Here is a 20,472-nt window from a genome sequence, read left to right as displayed (position 1 = left end):
CTTCAAATGCGTTCAAATGCAGTGACCTCAAGCAAGCATGCTAGGCACTTTTTGCACAGTGGGATCTCAAACAGTTGATTTGTGTTTTTATTCTAAAGCTATGGCTGAAAGAGCAATGTCACTCAGGAAGCCAACAGACGTTCCCTTTTAAGAATTCAAGTCACACTTTGACTTTAACCCGAAAAGACAGACAAAGCTTCCATTTTTCATCTCAATCACAGATGATAAATTTCAACAATGCAGCACTATGGTATTTTAGGTTATTAGCTCAAAGCCCAAATCCAAAATGAAGTGCAACACCAACTGAGCCATGGTGACACACTTTGCACTGAAAATCAATTCAAAAACATTAATAAACACTCAATGATGTATATTTTGTCCAGTAATAATTCTCAAACTGAAGTTTAACAATTTTATGGATTTTATCCATAAAGTAATTAATCTGAATAATGAACATTGCTACGTATTCCTGAAAATAAACTTATGTAAAACACCATTCTGAAAGTCCAAAACCTTATGCCAATCCAACAAACACTAAGTCCACAATAAACTGGCTATGCTAACGATTTGTAAGAAAATGTATTTTCTTGGCTACTTGAAAAATTACTTCTGGCTAAAAACAGCAGCTTATTTGGGAAAACATCTCTGAAATGGGTTAGAAAAGAAACAAAAACAAAGACCAATAACAGCAGATAACTGTTAACATGACCACTCTCAGAATCATGCAATGCAATTTAGTATCGCACATCAATACTGGGCATATCTGTTCCCCAAACATGTAACCACAGATTTTACCTTCTCCTCATAAACAGGATTCCCCAATAAACAGGAAATGTGGAGGAACTCCAAATGAAGAGTGCCAAACTCTGCAAGAATGCTCGCTCGTTGCGAGGCCCACACATAATTACGGCCTATCCCACTGGAAAGAGAGAGTCAGGTTCAGTTACAAATGGCACCTCCTCTCCCACCACCATTGTCCTTAAATATAATAAGCAGCAAGGCAGCAGACAAGATCACAAAGACTAAAAACAGTCAAAGATGCTTCACTGACTGCAAATTAAGTTACATTTTGTAATCAATTACTCAATTACCAATTATTCTGAAACACTTCCGAGCATAATATTCAAAAGCCAGGAAACTGCAACAAAATACTTGACTCCATGTAACAGTCCACGAAGTACAGGTAAGCCCTCCCTGCTCTGCAAGACCATGACAGCACAACAGGTGATTATTTAAACTAGAAACTCACATTTACACAAACAGACAAGATGCTGGATGGCTCCATAATATGGTATGGCAATTTAATTTTTTTTCATAAATCTCACACACTAACAATATGCACTGCAAAATCCTCTTGGCGCTAAGATATTTATTATGTATATTCAGTTAAAATCTTTTCCCGAATCAAGTCTGTTTGATCGTATGTTTAGCATAGCAATTTTTTTCAGTCGAAACCTTTCAGAATTCATTGAAATAGCGGAAAGCTTTTTGTCACTGAATGTACTGTCTTTTGAAAGCAAATCCCTGCCCCTGATATGCCCCACAGTTCTGGATTTTCTCAGCTTCAAGCAGTTAATCAAGCACCATTTAAAAACAATGCAATTACCTCTGCCTCAACAGGTGCCTACAGCAAGGCATTCCATTGTTTCACAACTTTGAACTAAACTACTTACTCATCCTCTTACTCCGCATTAAGTCAATTATCCTTCATCATTAAAGCCTCAACCAGAATCATCTTAACCTATTCTGCCCATCAAGGTCCTTCCTAATTTTATAAAACTGCAAAAATGCCGTTAGTGCTACCCATTGTGAAATAACCCCTGTGGCCCTAAACATTACATGAACAGCTTTAGACGATTTAAAAATTGTCAGTCAGGTTCATCATGTGGCTCACTTATGCCACCTGCAAGCTTCATCTATTCATATACAGGAACCTGTTTCCTGCAGGAAAAATACATCCATTGTATTTTCTTTGCATTAAACAAAAAACATGAGGGACAATAGTTTCCTGATGCATCTTCTACCGCAACACTGCAACCAGAGTCTACTTTCCAACCAATCACCACCTTTTCCTTATGCAGTTATAAATTGTGCTTCCATTTGAATTAAGACATTTCTTTCACCTATTATGATAAGTGCAAGACAAAAAGGTTCTGCAGAAGGTCATTTTCTTCCTGCAAGTTATTACATACTAACGATTCAAGCCTCCAAGCCAATATCTTATACAAGCCTCTCTTCAATAAATACCTAGAGGCTTCCTTTGTGTTCTCACATCCTTCTGTTTTCAAACCTGTACACTCAAACAGCAATATAATTAAGCAATAAGACTTTCATTTCAAACAAATTAATAAAAAGAAGAATCAATTTACAGCAAATACTCCACTTGATACTGCTCAATTAGACGAATTATTAAATGCAGAGCAGACATCAAAAGCTACATGGAGGACAGCAATTTACAAAAGGTTTTTAAAACATCATTTACACTTATTCCACGCAGGACTAATTCACAAAAAACAGCAATGGAAAATGGTTGCAAACAAGTTTTTAAATTCAAGACCAGTAATGACCAAAAATAATTTGTATCTATTTTCAGATAGTTATGTTAGCTACTCTCTGAATATTGCTTTAAAATAAAGCAAGTCTTTCAGAATATTCTCAAGGGTTGCAAAAAACATTGAATACTATTAAAAGACTTAAAGCATTCAAGAACTTAATAATAAAAATGCCAAATGATCTCCTTACCATAAACTGGTAACCATAACTATAAAATTCTACCCATTTGGTAGAGGACTCTATTTCATTTATTTATTACTTTATCCCTTCACTACATGTTTCCACAAAATGGCCTAAATAATCCGTTTATTACCTCCTCAAATTCACGGATTGAATCTTTATTACCGGTTTACTTAACAACAAATCTGATCACTTCTATCATGCTTTCAGTTTGAGGCAAACTTGAAATATTGACATCATGTATTAATTTAACATTAAAGTTAAGTGCTGGATATTAGAATCCATTTCCTAGTATGTTATGTAATGCCTTATCTTGTCAAGCAAGTTATGAAACATCTTGACATGCAAGTTGAAACAGCAGTCAGTGACTACTTTAGGAACAACACCTCATTTACGGTTGTAATCCAGTTGTAATTGATATAGAGAAAGATAGAGGAGATAGAGAAAATAAATTATGAAAGATTTTGCACCAGTGTATTGCTGTGAAGTCTCTCAGCATGTTCAGTTGTACAGCATATGTTGACTTTCAATCAGTTCCACTAGATTATGTCAAGAACATACAACAGTGCATCACACGCATGCCCACACCAACACAACATAAATGTTAATAAGCAACTGTATATCAGCAAAGTTACATAGTGATTTGATGTTTTAAAAAAATGGAAAATGCTCGTGCATCAAGAATTCAAATGTATGTTGTAGCCTGCATTTATGTTTTGCTGGTGTGGACATGCACGTAGAACAGGCCCTTCAGCCCATAATGTTGTGCCGAGGATTATTCTTAATCTAAAATAAAATAATCTAACTACGCACCCCTCAACTCACTGCTATCCATGTGCATGTCCAGCAGTCGCTTAAATGTCCCTAATGACTCTGCTTCCACCACCACCGCTATAAATGCATGGAATGCATTGCCAACTCTCTGCGTAAAGAATCTACCTCTGACGTCTCCTCTATTTGTTCCTCCTAAAATAATGACCCTTCGTGCCAGTCAATCCTGCCCTGGGGAAAGTCTCAAGCTACTGACTCTATTCATTCCTCTCACTACTTTGTATACCTCGATCAGGTCACCTCTTTTCCTCCTCCTCTCCAGAGAGAAAAGTCCAAGCTTAAATCAACCTCTCTTTGTAAGACAAGCCCTCCAGCCCAGAGAGCATCTTGGTAAACCTTCTTTGCATCCTATAATAGGCAACCAGAACTGGACACAATATTCCAAGTGTAGTCTCACCAGGCTTTGTACAGCTGCAGCAAAACCTCGCAGCTCTTAAACTCAATCCCCCTTATGAAAGCCAAAACACCATATACTTTCTTAACAACCCTATCCACTCGGGTGGCAACTTTGAAGGATCTATGCACTTGAACACCAAGATTCCTCTGTTCCTCCACACCGCCAAGAGTCCTGTCTTTAATCCTATATTCAACATTAAAGTTCGACCTTCCAAAATGCATCACTTCACATTTATCCAGGTTGAATTCCATCTGCCATTTCTCAGCCCAGCTCCGCAACCTGCCTATGTCACACTGCAGCCTGCAATAGCCCTCCATACTATCAATGGCACTGCAACCTTTGTGTCATTGGCAAATTCACTAACCCACCCCCTCAATCTCCTCATCCAATTCATTTATAAAAACTGCAAAGAGCAGAGGCCCAAGGACAGAGCCCTGTGGGACACCACTCAGCACTGACCTCCAGGCAGAATACTCTCCAACTACAATCACTCTCTACCTTCTGTCAGCCAACAAATTCTGAATCCAGACAGCCAAATCTCCCTGTATCCCATACCTCCTGACTTTATGAATGAGCCTACCATGGGGAACCTTATCAAATGCCTTGCTGAAGTATGATTGTAAGGTGATGCAAGGTTGCATACGTACTTGACATAAACCAGTGGAATTGATTGAAAGTCAGCGTCTCTTGTACAACTGAACATGCTGAGAAACTTCATAGCAATACACTGGTACAAAATCTCTTATATTTTCTCCTCGAATGCCACGGAAGTTAAATCAATTATCATTGGATTATGACTGAAAATGAATTCCTTGATGATTTACCATTTGAGAATTTGTCAAAAGCTTTGAAACCTTTGCACCATAGTAAACCAGGGAACCCTCTAAGTTGCTGAAATTAATTTAATGCAGTTAAAATACTGCACGTGTAAAATAATGTTCTAAATTTTAAATTTAACACATTCTTGTAATCAATTAGGAAATCTTAATATAGAATGAATTTGGTGAAGAAATGCTCAGAATTTCTAATCAAAGCCCTTTCTGCACTGATGAGTCAAAAAGCTTGGTGCTGGAACAGCACAGCCGGTCAGGCAGCATCCGAGGAGCAGGAGAGTCGATGTTCAGAGCATAAGCTCTTCATCAGGAACAGCGTATGCTCGAAACGTCAATTCTCCTGCTCCTCGGATGCTGCCTCACCAGGTATGGTTTTCCAGCACCACACTTTTTGACTCTGATCTCCAGCACCTGCAGTCCTCACTTTCTCCCCGCATTGAAGATGATGCGAGTAAGACATGGCTGGAGTAGGATGGGTTGGGCTGCGAGGGTGCCTATGTGTGTGCATCTGTCTGAAGCTGTGGAACTCAATATTAAATCCTACAGGCTGTAAAGTACCAAAGTGGCAAATGAGGTGTGATTCCTCCAGTTTGCATTGAGCTTCATTGGAACAATGTAGCAGGTTCAGGCCTTGTTGACCTTGCACCTAGCACAATGGAGCTAGTTTCTCCTTTTCACACCTTGATTTTACAAGTTTATTTCACCTTTACCACCAGCAGTACTCAATTTGATTTTTGCTCTGGACACCTTCACCATCTGTCTCACTCACTTCTCTTCCCACTTTGTCAACAGCAAAAGCACCACCACTTTCCAGCTTCTTTCAGTTCTGAAGAGGAGTCATATTGGACTGGAAATGATAACATTCTCTCCCTAGATGGTGTTGTCAGATCAGAGTTTTTTCAACACTTTTTGCTTTCTTTTAGATCTTTAGCATCCAGGGTATCTTGCTTTTATACTATCTTCGAGGAATATCTCCAAGAAAGAATATTTTGATCTTTGTAAAATAAATGTAGTTTGATGGTGAACATGCCAGAGAGTGGTACATCCAAATATTGATTGTAACAATTGCATAATGTAATTCAGGTCCATTCCATAAAACAGCATTATAAACTACACAATTCTCAGAATATTTGAAAATATACAACCCTATATTTGTAATCTTTGACTGCAGTCACTGTGGACATCAAGCAGTTCAAATCAGTCACAAATATAACTGTCAAATATTCTAACTTCTCAGCGTTTTCGAAGCATATTCCAGTTCAGAACACAGGCAGAGAACATTGATAAGCACGTCCATTCATGCATAAACACTTCACACCAAAATTGAGCAATGGAGGTGAATGTCAATTTTAGGAGAAACCTATTGAACTTACTTATTTTTACAGAATAAAAGATAATGCAACATCCAATAATACTGCAAGGATTCTAAATCCTTAGATCAGGCATTCACCCAGCACCACAATAATAATATTGCCATGATGAACCACAAAACATATCTGAAAAGGTCTAATCTTTCATTCCTCCTAATTTAACATGGCGAGATCAGATGGCAGTGCAGAAGTGGAAGTATAACTGAGCCCCATTCTTTCCTTACTCAAATGTAAAATGCCACAATAGATAAACAAACTCACCTTTTCAGGTTCACCATAGCCCATGGGATGCCTGTGGGAGTATTAAAGGAAGGCAGCAGTTTTTCAGCAAGTTGTGCAGCTTTCTGTTTGAAGACCTGAAAAAGAACATAAAAATATTTTTAAAAAGTTTGATTCATATTTATACATAAGGAAATAAAGCAACACTTTAAGAATAAATGGAGCAATCCAAAAAAATGTTGACAATTTCTGAAGATAGTGACCTTCTTTTATGGAATTTAGGTCTTATGCATTGAAAGCAAGAATTCACTTCATGTTTTCAAAATCTCGTAGGCAACTATTTCTGTTCACCAATGTCAAACAGGAGGTGCCCCACGCGCATTATAAGCTAGATAAATTAAGACTTCAGAGGTGGAAAGAGGAAAGACAGCTACTACTGTCGACAGGAAATGAATTTTTTTTTTAAGGCATGGAGTTTAAAGGCAGAAGTTCTTACATTTCTTTTTTTAATTAACCTACTTTTCTAATCAACCTGTTCAGAGATGTTTTACACGAGATGTTGCATTTTGGAAAGACTGGACTTACACACAATGATAAGGTTTGAGGAGTGTTGCTGAACAAAAGATCTTAGAGTGCAGGTCCATAGTTCCTTGAAGGTGGAGTCGCAGATGGATAGGATAAAGATGGTGGTGTTTGGCATGCTTTGTTTTACTGGTTAGTGCGCTGAACATAGACATTGGGAGGTCATGTTGCAGCGGTACTGGACATTGATTAGGTCACTAATGGAATACTGTGTGCAATTCTGGTCTCCCTCCTATCAGAAGGATGTCGTGAAACTTGAAAGATTCAGAAAAGATTTACAAGAATGTTGCCAGGGTTGGAGGGTTTGAACTATAGGGAGAGGCTGAATAAGCTGGGGCGTCCCTGGAGCGTCAGAGGCTGAGGAGTGACATTACACAGGTTTATAAAATCATGAGAGACATGGATAGGGCAAACAGACAGGGTCTTTTTCCCAAGCTGAGTGGGTGGGTGGGGGTCCCAGATCTACATGGCATAGGTTCAGGGTGAGGGGGGAGAAAAGGGACATAAGGTGCAACTTTTTCACATAAAGACTGGTGCATGTATGGAACAAGCTGTCAGAGGAAGTGGTGGAGACTGGTACAATTACAACATTGAAAAGGCATCTGGATGGGCATATGAATAGGAAGGGTTTAGAGGGATATGGGCCAAGTGCTGGCAAACGGGACTAGATTAGGTTGGGATATCTAGTTGGCATGGATGAGTTGGACCAAAGGATCTGTTTCCATGCTGTACAACTCTATAACCTCAGAAGCAGGTGGAACTTGAACTTGAGTCTTTTAGTCCAGGGTAGGGACTGCACCACAAGAGGGTCCTCAAGCTACTCTTTTCTCGTAACTGCACAACTGCTTGCATATGACTCTTGCTTAGACAGCAAACGACTGAAACTGCTTGGGTTAATTGGCCCTTTAGTGAAAAGAGCCTACATAATGGACACGATGTAAGCATTTTTTAAAAAGATCAGCTCCTGTTAGGTTAACATACTGCCATGTCTCCACTTTCTTGAACGTTTGGTCAGAAAACAAGGTTAAAACAATAACTGCAGATGCTGGAAACCAAATTCTGGATTAGTGATGCTGGAAGAGCACAGCAGTTCAGGCAGCATCCAACGAGCAGCGGAATCGATGTTTCGGGCAAGAGCCCTTCATCTGATGAAGGGCTTTTGCCCGAAACGTCGATTTCGCTGCTCGTTGGATGCTGCCTGAACTGCTGTGCTCTTCCAGCACCACTAATCCAGAAAACAAGGTTAGTCTATTATAATGCAAGTTTTCTATAAGCAGGAGATGTTAACTGCAAATGTCAAGCCATCCCCGGTGTGCTAACTACCTATCAATGGAATTCTGATAAAAATGAAACATTGTGGGATCAAATACTTTTGAAGCCATTGGCAGTCTGGAAACTCTCAACTAAACATGGTTATGCATTTAACCTTTGGCCTTGTAATGAATAAATCGATTACCATTATTCTCCTTCTTCCTCTCTCACAGTCAGACAGACAAGATGAGTCCTTTCTCAATTATTTGAAAAAGAAGTCCAAAGCACATCATTAGCTTCATCCCAAATGTAAATTTCAAGTCCAGCCACTTGAGATTAGCATAACTGACTCAATCAGCAAAGCAAAATGTGTCATGCATTTTGAGTTTTCTAGTACATTGTGCTGACAATACTGTCGGATTTGCTGTGATTTCTTCAAATCCTCACCTTCAGAGATAATCTGTGACAGTGTCAGAGAGAAAGGGGGGGGGGGGGGGGGGGGTTGGTGGAGGAGGGGGGGGGAACATATGCTGATGATCTCCATAAACATATTAGCCCAGATCTTCCAGCTTCTGAACAAAAGGAGACTGAATACATTCTGAAAATCTGCATTGGTACTCTCTTGACATCCTTTATCTGGACATTAATTACAGAGTTTGATGCTAAGCAAGTTATTTTTCTTGTAATGTCCCCATGCCTTGTGTGGTGTGGACAATGGTGAGAATTGTGGGAAAATACAATCGAAATGAAAAAACCTAATTATCGATACAAAATAATTGCAGATTTTACACTGATGATTTCAGAGATCTCAATCTCTCTACCTTGTTTATGCACACTTGCATATCATTAATATTCCAACTTGCCTTATTTAAGTGCAGCTTGCAATTATTCCTTCCTCCACTGAGAAACTAGAAGGCAACACACTCAGACTTGAAAGTTACAGTAGTCACCTGGTAGAATAGAACTTGCTGCTTGCTTCTCTAGGCCTCCATTTTAATGGCTCTTCTATAAAATGTACTTGAATGCTCCATGACAGAGTTCTCGTTCACTCTTTGTCCACCAAAGTCAGCATCAGCAAATCATCAACATCACAACATAATCATGGCAGGTCAATTCAGAATCAACTTTGGCCCTTCAGAACTTTTCTTTGGAACAGTGATATCTTTGCATGACATATCTCCTGTGAGATTGTGCACAGGGACACATTGCCTCTTACGGCTCTTCATTTCTTAAGTGCAAATTCACTTTGTCCTTACTGGAGGCAACTAGCCTCTGTGCATTGTACAGCTTTTTAACAAAAGAATATGAAAGATTAATAATGGCAGAGGATGAGGAGTGGAGAGATTTGAATGAAGGTTCTGCATGCAGTAGTGAAGTTGGTAATCCATGAGCATTGTGAAGGCTTGTACACAATGGCAGAGTAAGAGAAAATAGGAAGTAGCAGACAGATGGCCCTTAGTGAACTGGCAATGACTAATGACATTATTTTCTGCACTAACGTACATTCTGTCAGACCCTGGAGACAGCAGTAACCTAGACTGACTATGTTTGGTGCCTTCACCTCCTCAGGTGGTCTATCAGGACCTCCAGGTCCTATCCGGAAATTGTGGTGCCAGCTTTTCCTCTGAGACACTTTTGCTTCCTAAGGAGATAGTATGTGAAATAATTCCTGGCTTGCAGAATCTGAAACTGTGTGCAGCACAGCTTTAAATATTGCACCAGTGTCTAGTATGCCAGCTGCAACAGGAATTTTGCCTCTCCTGTTGCATGACTACGCAAGTCGGACACCAAGGGGGCAGGTTGCAAAATGAATGAGGTGAGAAGATAGTGAGAGAAACGATATGAGCCATGATGGGTCACCTGCCATGACAGCCAAAAAAAAATTCAGAAGAAACCAGTGCATTGTATTTCCGACCATTACTATAGTCCAAATTATATTGAAGCAAGGGGCTGCTCTCAAACAGGATTTCTATCATATGCGTTAAGAAATCTTTAAGCCAATGAAATATATTTTCTTTTAAAAATCTGCAATATTGTTGTTTAAATGGCAAGCTTTGGCACTGCTGAATCCCTTCCAACTGAGGCTTCAGCAGTACTCACCTGAGATCTGCATCAGAGACACCCACACCCTATTTTGATTTCTAGCTCTTTCAATCTCCTTTTGGAAATGCAGAAAGAAAATTCTTTGTTTTAATTTTGATTAGAATTTAAGGAAGACTGAAGTACTACTACAAATGAATGCACAACTAAAGAGAAGCTGCTTACTGAGCTCATTGTTAACATTTGTTAACTAAAAGGGAAAATCATATGCAAATAACATTCTTAATAATCAGCAAATCTAGTTTCAAGAGTTTTTAAACAGAAAATTCAAGAATGTTGTTTGAAGGTCTCCAATAAAAGTACTTGCTCTTAACTGAATATTAAGCAAAGAATAAAAGCAAAGTTGTGTACAGAATAAATATAGTCTCACGAGACACAGTGGAACAATGCGCCTTTTTTGTACTTACATTATTACAGGAGTGAACAATTAAAGAAACAGTTCTTTGAAGTGAAGAGGATGTGAAAGTATAATGAAATCTTGGCTTAAATTGCATTAGCATAATAAAGGAGTTACAAAGATACTAATTTCTTGTGTTGTGCAAAATGGCAAAGGGAATTCTGCCCAAAATGAAAATGTGCCACTTCTGTATCCTGAATAAAATACAGTTTATTAATCATAGTTTACTTACTACATATTTAGGTAGCATTGTCATAATGCAATTATTCTTCAATTAAATCCATACCAGCATCGAGCATTTCCAAACAGATAGAGCACGTCATATTGAATCCAATTTAGAGCTCTCATTACAGTTATATCCTTGGAAATGCATTTAAAGCCTTTGTGCAATCAGGCAAGTTTTCAGGTATTTAACAGAATGCTTATTTTATTCCTCTCGGTCAATGTGACGCACTAAAATCAACTTGATGTTTCAACTACACAATTTAAGACTGTTGTCACTAGCTGGTAAAGCTAGTAGAGATTACAGAATGGATTCCTGTAAGATTCAAATTGAATTCCCATTATTTTCTGCAAAGTCGGTCTGACCTTTCAAATTTCATTGGTGACTATCTTAAGTTTCTATTTAAGCCTATTAATAAAATACATACATATAAATATGCATGCAGGTAAGCATATGGGGAATTGTTAATGGACGGATGAAGGCTCTTCAGTGAGATCAAAAATTAAACACTCACTTTACTATAAAAATACAATGTTATTTACAAAATTTGTGACTAATGCCTTTGGTGGTCAAAAATAGTGAAAAATAGTATTTGATTTTGGATGTATCAGTTTGACTAACTATTCTGAAGGGTCTGCATGGAAATCCCCCAAAATTGGAAAAGACTTCAGCTAGACCTGCAAAAATTGGAAATGTGATACATTAGCAGGGATTTCGCTTCAACCTTCAGATCAACAACATATGTGAACTGCCTTGTAGCAAAACAGTGTAGAGTCTGACAGAGTTAAAAAAATGCTTCCAGACAAAAGTAACAAAGATACCTCAGTTCTAACAAGGCAATTCACAGATTATGGCATAGTGTCAACTCGAAAATGGACCGAGGAGAGCTAGGAGGGGGTACAGAAACGCCTTGGCAGGAAGGATTAGGGAAAACCCAGATGTGTTCTAGATGGACGTGACGAATAAGAGAAAGATTAGAGAAAGGGTAGGGCCGATCAGGGATAATGGAGGGAACTTGTGCTTGGAGTCTGTAAAAGTATGGGAGGCCCTAAATGAGTTCCTTGCTTCAGTATTCACTAGACAGAGGGACCTCATTGATAGTGAGAACACCAGGTTAAGAGGCTTGAACAGATTGATGTTAAGGGAGTGATGTGCTGGAAACTCTGAGAAGCATCATGATATACAAGGCCCCAGGGCCAGACCAGATATATACAAGGCTACTTCGGAAGCAAGGAATGAGACTGTTGCTCCTCTGGCGATGATCTTTGCATCCTCACTCTCTATGTAAGTAGTACTAGCTGATTCAGTAGACACCCAGAGACTTTTCCCCAGGGCAGAAATGGCCGTCACAAAGGATCATAATTTTAAGGTGAATGGAGGAAGGTATCGGGGAGAAGTCAGAGATAGGTTCTTTACACAGTGGTTGGTGTGAGAATGCACTACCGGAGGTGGTAGTAGAGTCAGGGACATTTAAACCTCTGCTGGGCAAGAACATGGATGGTAGCAAATTGAAGGGTGCATCGAGTAGGTTGATCTTAGGCTCATCACAACATCGTAGGCCAAAGGGCCTGTAATGTATTGTTCTACGCTGTATGTCACTCATTTTCAAGTTTCACATGAGGGTACCATTAGCTTGTAGTCAAGCTGGAAACTCTATTCACAGACTAAAATCTGTTACATCAGTTTGATATGTGAATATGACAAGGAGGCACAGAGTCCAAGAACTGAATTATAAAAATCATGTTCCAATTTCATGGGAATATGATTAAACAATTAGAAATGAAATTAAATAAGCCAATGCTGGAAATAGTTACGGAGGGAAAAATGTTTCAAGTTGATGATCTTTCATTTGAAGAAGTCTGTAGTTGGCAAAAACAAAGTCAAGAACAGAGTTGGGCATTACATGAGATGTGGAAACTATTCACAATATCAGTTAATATGGGAACTGGGAAGACGTGTGGCAGCCAAAATTTGGGAAGACATGATATTAAAGTTTAGTTTTTAATTCATGGGATGTGGGCATTACTGGCTAGGCCAGCATTTTTTTGCTCATTCCCAATCACATCACTGTGGGTCTGGAGTTACATGTAGGCTTGACCAGGTAAAGACGCAATATTTCCTTCCCTAAAAGATATTAGCGAATGAGACAGGTTTTTGGGGACAATAAAATGTACTGATACAACAACTTTGCTAGGAAGCATTTTGGAAACAAAGCTCAAAACACTTAAAATTCAAACTTAAACACCCCAGAAAATACTAGAAACATAAGCAGGTTTGCCAATATTTCAAAAGCCAATTCTAATATTTTGATTTGAAATGGGGTCTGTACTGAAAATGTTAAACAATATTGTGATATATTTTCCATTATTGTGTCACTCTGCTTGCCTTGAAAACTGAACAGTGTGAGCTGCAACATGCCCAAAGGAGTGAAAGAAATTTGCTAATTTTGAGGGGAAAAAAAAGCTTTATCGTACCTCTTCTCCTGAAAGATAGTAGGCAGCCAGCAGGCCTCCGATAAACCTGATATTCACTTCAAAGACTGAGACCTCTGCATTCTATAAAGCACATGGAGAGGAATAAACAGAGTTAGGCTGTGCTCTATTAATGCTTGATAAGAATTCTAACCATTCTGCCAATGTGCACACGAAGGCATATGGATCCAGCTTTACTAGTTGCCTGCTATTCCCCAAGTGTGTCTGAAATCCATCGGACACCAAATTGGTTCAGTTTTTTTTTTCAAGCATCCCTAACAGTTGCCGTAAACATATATTATGGTTAAAAGTCAGTTTATATGGTCGTTGGTCAAAAGCTTGCTACAGGCCATACTTTGTTTTTTTTCTAGATCTTATTGATGTTTAACTTGAAGTCTCCAGGTTATTGGAAGCTCCCAATGTAAAAGTTTGTTTTTGTTTTAAACTTACTTGCATATGAAAGTACAGGTGGTACAATAACTGTTTCCATAGCTCGACTTTGGACTTCTAGCAGCCCATTCACACAACCTACGTCATTAAAACTGCTTTTAACAACTGAAATTTCTACTTTTTTCTATAAATGCCCTCTGTATACAACAACTGAACCACTTACTACCACAGCTTCATCTGTTGCCTCCATTTCAACTCACTCTAAGCCATGATCTGAATTTCAATCTTCTCATGACTTCACTGTGGCCTAAGGGCAGCACAGTGGCTCAGTGGTTAGCTCTGCTGCCTCACAGTGTGACGCAGGTTTGATTCGAGCCTTGGGTTATTGTCCATGTGGAGTCCACATATTCGCCCTCTGTCTGCATGGGTTTCCTATGGTGCTCCAGTTTTCTCCCACAGTCCAAAAATGTGCAGATAAGGAGGACTGGCCATGTTCATTGCCCTGAAGAGTCCAGGGACATGCAGACCAGATGGATTAGCCATGCTAAATGCCGGGTTATGGAGAACTGGGAAGGGGGCTGGGTCAGGGTGGGATGCTCTTCAGAGGGTGGTACATGCTGAATGGGCCAAATGGCTTCTTTCTGCACTGTTGGGTTATATTATTCAATTAAATTGCTTTTTCTCCCCCCTCTAACTGTGCCAGTAAAGCCACGGTTTTGATTTGGTCTTCCTACCCTTCCACCGTCTGCATCTTTTGAGTTAGAATGTGGACATGTTGCACACAGTGGTGGCAGTAAACAGGACATCAAAGAGAGCGCACAATAAAGGAATACAAGCAATGAGACAGCACTATACAGGATGCTCTGTTTAACCGCCACATGAAATACAATGGGAGATTAATGTACTATTTAACTGTAAATATGCCAGTCTAGCAATTCTTCCACTGAAAACGATCCACTCCATATGAAGATGGAAACAGGTTATTGAAGAATAGGAATAGGCCTATTGAGCCTATTATGACTTACCACACTGAAATCTAAGTTCTTCTCAATCCATTCTTTCCCATCTCGAAACTCATCAAAAAGACCCATGATGTATAGTGTATCTAAAGCATCCACAATGGTTGCACCCAACTGAGAATTTCCTAAAAACAAAATAAATATATTCAATACTTTTTTTTAAAAAATGGTGCCTGGCGAAAAGAAAAATACACTGAAATCTAATTCAAATATCAGCGTGAAAATATAGTTAGCACTGTATTTATCTGTCAGCATACTTCCAGCATTGAACCTTTTGAAAAGAAATCTGGGAGCCCTCTACAAACCATCAGATTGCCTATCCATCAAGTATTACGGCACTCTGTATTGAAATTCCCACTCTTCTTGAGGTAATCTCACTCCATCCAAGATCTTCCTTCTCCTTACCAAGAAATGCTTTTACATATTTGTCTCTTATTTCTGTCACCTGGTAAACTAATGGCTTGTTACTGCCAGAATCATTTCAACAGTGGGCAATACAAGGTGGACACAAATTTCTGATCTAAGAAAATTACCAGATTAAGAATTTCTGCAAAGACCAAATGAACAGAAATTGGAGCAGCACTGGCAACAATGGGGTATTTTGGAATCAGAAGCAGAAAACCCTCAGGAAGAGCACTTGTGCCAAACCCCAATTGATTCTCAGAAAATTATGTCCAGATTGAGAACAGATGCTAGATATCTGGATTCCTTTGATACAAGACATTTGCTAGGTTCTTGTGGTTCAGTGATACAGCCCCCAACTCTGGGCCAGGAAGCCCAGTTTCAAGTCTCACCTTAATGGTTGTGTTTAGACATCTCTGAAAGGTTGCTTAGAAAAAAAACTTAAGACACTTGCTTCAAATGACTTGTCATTAGAAAACTAAAGTACATTTAATAAAGGCTTAGTTTCAGTGGTTCCTATCTTCCCATGATGCTCAACTGCATTAACATCTCAGGACTTCCCCTACCTTGAAGGTTATCATTGATTAGAAACATAACTGGACCAGCCTTTAAAGTACAGCCACAAGAAATCAGGTTGGGAATTCTGCAATGAATAACCCATTTCCTCAATTCACCAACCAGCAGGCATAAGTCAGCATATGGAATACGGTCCACTTGCATAGATCAGTACAGCTCTAATCAATGCTAAAGAGTCTTGACGGGATTCAGGACAAAGCAGATTGTATGATCATCAGCAAATTTAGCTCTTTAACAACAATCACTCCCTATAACACTAGCATTTAGCAAAACCAGTGTGCACCATGTACAAGATGCAGTACAGAAACATATAAATGCTCCTTCAACAGCACCTCCCAAATCTACAACCTCTACTACAAAGAGCAAGGGCTGCAGATACATCGGAACACAATCTCCAAATTTCTCACCATTCTCCTCTGGAAATTTACTGCCTTTCCTTCACTGAATCAAAATTCTAGAACTTCTTTCTAACAGCATGAAGGGCACTGGTATAGGGGTAATGTCACTGGACCAGTTATCAGGACATGGGTTTGAATCTAGCTTTGTAGATAGAGAAATTGAAATTCAATAAAACTCTGGAATAAAAAGCTAGTTTAATAGTGACCATTGTTCATTGTCATCCCTGATTGGAAAGTGGGGATGGGCAATAACCGTTGATATCACCAGCAGCTCCTGAATTTCCACAAATGAATAAAAAAAACTTCAGAACTTTGGACTGTAGCTCACCATTACTTTCTAAAAGGCAAATAAGGTAGGGCAACAAACCGGCAGCTTTGCCAGAAATTGTCACATTTCTCAAATGAAACAAAACGCTTTCAGTTATACCACCTGTGTAGACTGGAGGTACATTTTAAAGTCAGTTATAAAATTAGTGGAACGGACCACAAAACACCAACAACAACGGCAAAAACAGTACATTATTTAGATTAAATTAGATTCCCTAGTGTGGAAACAGGCCATTCGGCCCAACAAGTCCACACCAACCCTCCGAAGAGTAACCCACCCAGACCCATTCCCCCTGACTAATGCACCTAACACTATAGGCAAAGGTCACAATCAAACCATGTACTCCTCTAATTCAAAATAATGAGTCTATCCAGTTTTAATAAACTGGGAGAGAGACCTGCAAGCTTAAAGGATTAGAGGAAACAAAGACCAGAAGGCTAAGTCAGCACAAGGGTCTGAGCTACAAGAAAAAGTAGAGATCATCCAGTACAGTACACACCCCTGTTACACTATATTAAGACAATGGCATCATAATCATGTAGTTCTTCCTTGAGGTTTTCCTTACCTGTGATGCTCTGTAATTTTAACTCTAGCAAAAATTTATCATGTACTCCCATCTCAATGAGGCAGTTTCAAGACAACCCACAATCAACAACTTGTTCTGAAGACGCTGGTCCAATTTTCACTACAATTATTGAGACAGTTCACAATGCAAGTTTCATGAATTTCAAAATTAAATATTCACAATTAATTTGATAGCACAAGACACACTGCGAATGTGATAGTTTATGTTAAACACTGATTAAAGGAGACAAGATTTACTCAGATTTTTGTGGCACAAGCATTTTCTTTTAAAAACTTAATTTTTCTCTTTGGAAATAGGTGTTAATGGCAAGGCCATCATTCGTTACCTAACCCTAATTGTGTCTCGAACCGAGTGGCTTGTGTAGTCATTTCAGAGGACAGTTAAGAGTCAACCACAACACTGTGAATCAAAAGTCACATGTAGGTTAAAGAAGGTAAGGCAGGCAGATTTCCTTCCATAAAAATGATAGTAGTGAATCAGAAAGGTTTTCATGATAATCAATAAGGTCATCATTATCACCATCACCAAAACCAGCTCTATACTCCAGATTTATTAATGCAATTCAAATTCCACCAGCTACCATTGTGTGATTTGAAACAGTGTTCCCACAGATTAGCTCAGTCTCTCAATTACTTGTCTAATGACATTGTCACTTTGCATCTACCCTACGTCTTTATCTCAAAATGCTTGATTGATATGCTGCTAACCCCCCCACATGATTGTTTACAAAAGTAACCACACATTGTCCAGCATTCTGTCATTCTGAAACAAATGTACAAAGTTAATTACCTTGTATTCATCACTTACTCAGGGCCATTTACTCCAGTGAATTTCAGCCTGCGTTTCAACTTTTACAAAGGAACATAGGAACAGAAATAAGCCATTCAACTCCTTGAGCCTGCTCTGCTATGCAGTGAGATCATGGCTGGTCTGTGGCCTAACTCCATTTACCTGCCCTTGAATCATATCTCTTAATACCTTAGATAAATGTTTGTTAAGCAATCTAATTTCAGCATTTAGATATAGCATCAACTGCCATTTTGCAAGAGATTTCCAAACAACTACCACCCTGTTTGTATGGAAGTGCTTCCGACCACCTCTCCCAAATGGTCCAGCCCTAATTCTCAGACTCCATTCTCCCACTTTCTCACCATTGCCCTTGACCCCTTTGACAATCAAGAATCTATCTTGGTCTTAAATATACTCAATGACCTGGCCTCCACAGCCTTCTGCAGCTATGAATTCAATAAATTCCCCACTCTCTGGCTAAAGTAGTTTCTCCTTCTATCTGTTTAAATAGGTCTTCCTACTTTAAAATTACTATTTTAAAGAACTATACACCTAAATCCCAAAGTCTCTTTGCATAAACATTGTATTTAATTTCATACCATTTAGAAAATACCATGATCTAACTTTGTTTGGGTCCAAAATGGATAAACACATGCTTGTTAACATTAAACTCCATGGTCAGTTTTGCCCATTTATCTAGTCTTAGCATAAAATTATAAAAAAGATTTTGATATATACATTGTCTGCAACGCTGCCTAACTTTGTGTCATGACTTTTCATGTCGAAGAATATGGTGCAGGTAAAGCACAGCCGGTCAGCCAGCTTCTAAGGAGCAGGAAAATCGATGTTTCAAGCACATGTTCTTCATCATCCAAGTAGTCAATAAATAATATGAATAATTGAGGCCCAAACAGATCCTGTTGAACACCACTGTTCACATTCAGCAAATTTGAGTACCTACCCATTATCCCTACTTTTTGGTGCCTGCAACTCAACCAATTTTCCAACCAGAAACTTTCCCTCAATTCGGTGGGCTTCTACCTTAATTAACAGTCTCTTATTTGGGACTTTATCAAATGCTTCCTGGAAGTCCATACAAAAACATCCATAGATATTTCCCTGCGCACTACCTTAATTACCCCTTCAAAAAAAATACAATGTGTTTTATCAGGCATGATCTACGTATCACAATTTCACGCTGAACAAAAAGCAAAGAATTGTGGATGCTGGAAGTCAGGAACAACAGAAATTCAGCAGGTCTGGCAATATCCACTTTACTTCTTCACAAGGGTCACCAGACCTGAAACATTAAATCTGCTTTCTGTACAGATGCTGCCAGAGCTGCGAGTTTCCCCTGCAATTTCTGTATTTGTTTATGAACTCCCAGATTAACTTAAAATTCGAGGTGTTCAGTTACTCAGTCCTTGGTTATAGACTCCAACAATTTCCCCATCACAGATGTTAGGATAATTGGTCAGAAATTCCCTGTTTTTTCTCTCTTAACCTTGCACATTCACAATGTGCAATTTATCAATCCAGAGGGATGATTCCTGTAGCTAGGGAACTCTGAAAGATTATACTTAAGACACTGTTACAATGTGCTCCTCTACATCCTTTAATACCTTGTGATGGAAACCATTAGGTCCTGGGGATTTGTTACTCTTTAGTTCCATTATTTCTTCATTATCGATGTTCTACCTACAGTAATGTCTTTCAGTCCTTGTCCCTGATCCACTATTAATTTCCTATGATTTCCAGCAAGCTATCCTTCTTTTCTATTGTAAAAGTTATGGCTAAGTAATTATTCAACATGTCTGCCATTTTTCCATAGTCATTGACAATATTCCAACTTTCAATCTTTAGCAGGTCAACATTGTTCCTGACCACATTATATGTAACAATAGAAGTACACCTTATTGATTTTGGTGCTCCTTGCAAGTTTCCTTTCATAATTCGTTTTTGTAGCTCTTATAAACTGCTTTGTGGCCTGTTGCCAATCTGTGTATTTTGCCAATCTGTCAAGATCTGTGCTATGTTTTTTGCATTTTTGTAAACCCTTTTAGTCTTATGCTAACTCTTTAGTTGTCCATGCTGATTTTCTTCTCTGAAGCTACAAAGATCTAAACAGGCTGTGTAAACTATAACTAATTCGTACCTCAACTAAAAACGCACAACAGAAAAGAGAAAGTCCACTTTCTTAAGCAAACCAATTTACATGTGAAGCAAGTCACAGAACTGGACTTTAAGAAAAGCAACTCTATAATACTGCATTATAAAATCTTTTCTCATGATTATCTTTACATATATACTTAAGACTTTCAGGACAAGATAAAAATATAACAACTTTGAATTTAAAACCTTAATTGGAAACTGAAAATTCTAAGATTGCCTAAGCCACATTTAGTAACAGAAACCAGTGATCCTCAAAATGACCACAATAATATGGCTAGTTAATGGATCAACTATAAAAACTGACATCTAATTAATAGAAATTTATGACAGGGTAAAGTGAATCTTAATTTCTTCAACTCTATTGCAGCACCAAAATATTTTTTAAATTGAGACCTTAAAAAGGAT

At 38.7% G+C, this 20,472-nt stretch overlaps 1 protein-coding gene across 3 annotated transcripts in view; it reads right to left on the bottom strand.

Annotated features, from left to right (window-relative positions):
- man1a2 (mannosidase, alpha, class 1A, member 2) overlaps positions 1-20,472 on the bottom strand; it is a 128,770-nt gene that overhangs the window by 54,961 nt on the left and 53,337 nt on the right. For all 3 annotated transcript variants that reach the window (XM_072585227.1, XM_072585226.1, XM_072585228.1), the window contains 3 exons: positions 14,823-14,941; positions 13,411-13,491; positions 6,426-6,520 (listed from right to left, as the gene is read on the bottom strand). In XM_072585227.1, coding sequence (XP_072441328.1) covers positions 6,426-6,520; positions 13,411-13,491; positions 14,823-14,941 — 295 coding nt within the window. The remainder of the gene's footprint in view (positions 1-6,425; positions 6,521-13,410; positions 13,492-14,822; positions 14,942-20,472) is intronic.

The sequence above is a fragment of the Chiloscyllium punctatum genome, chromosome 15, assembly GCF_047496795.1.
Source record: "Chiloscyllium punctatum isolate Juve2018m chromosome 15, sChiPun1.3, whole genome shotgun sequence".
NCBI classification, from domain to species: domain Eukaryota; kingdom Metazoa; phylum Chordata; class Chondrichthyes; order Orectolobiformes; family Hemiscylliidae; genus Chiloscyllium; species Chiloscyllium punctatum.
This window is presented reverse-complemented; position numbering and strand designations above follow the sequence as displayed.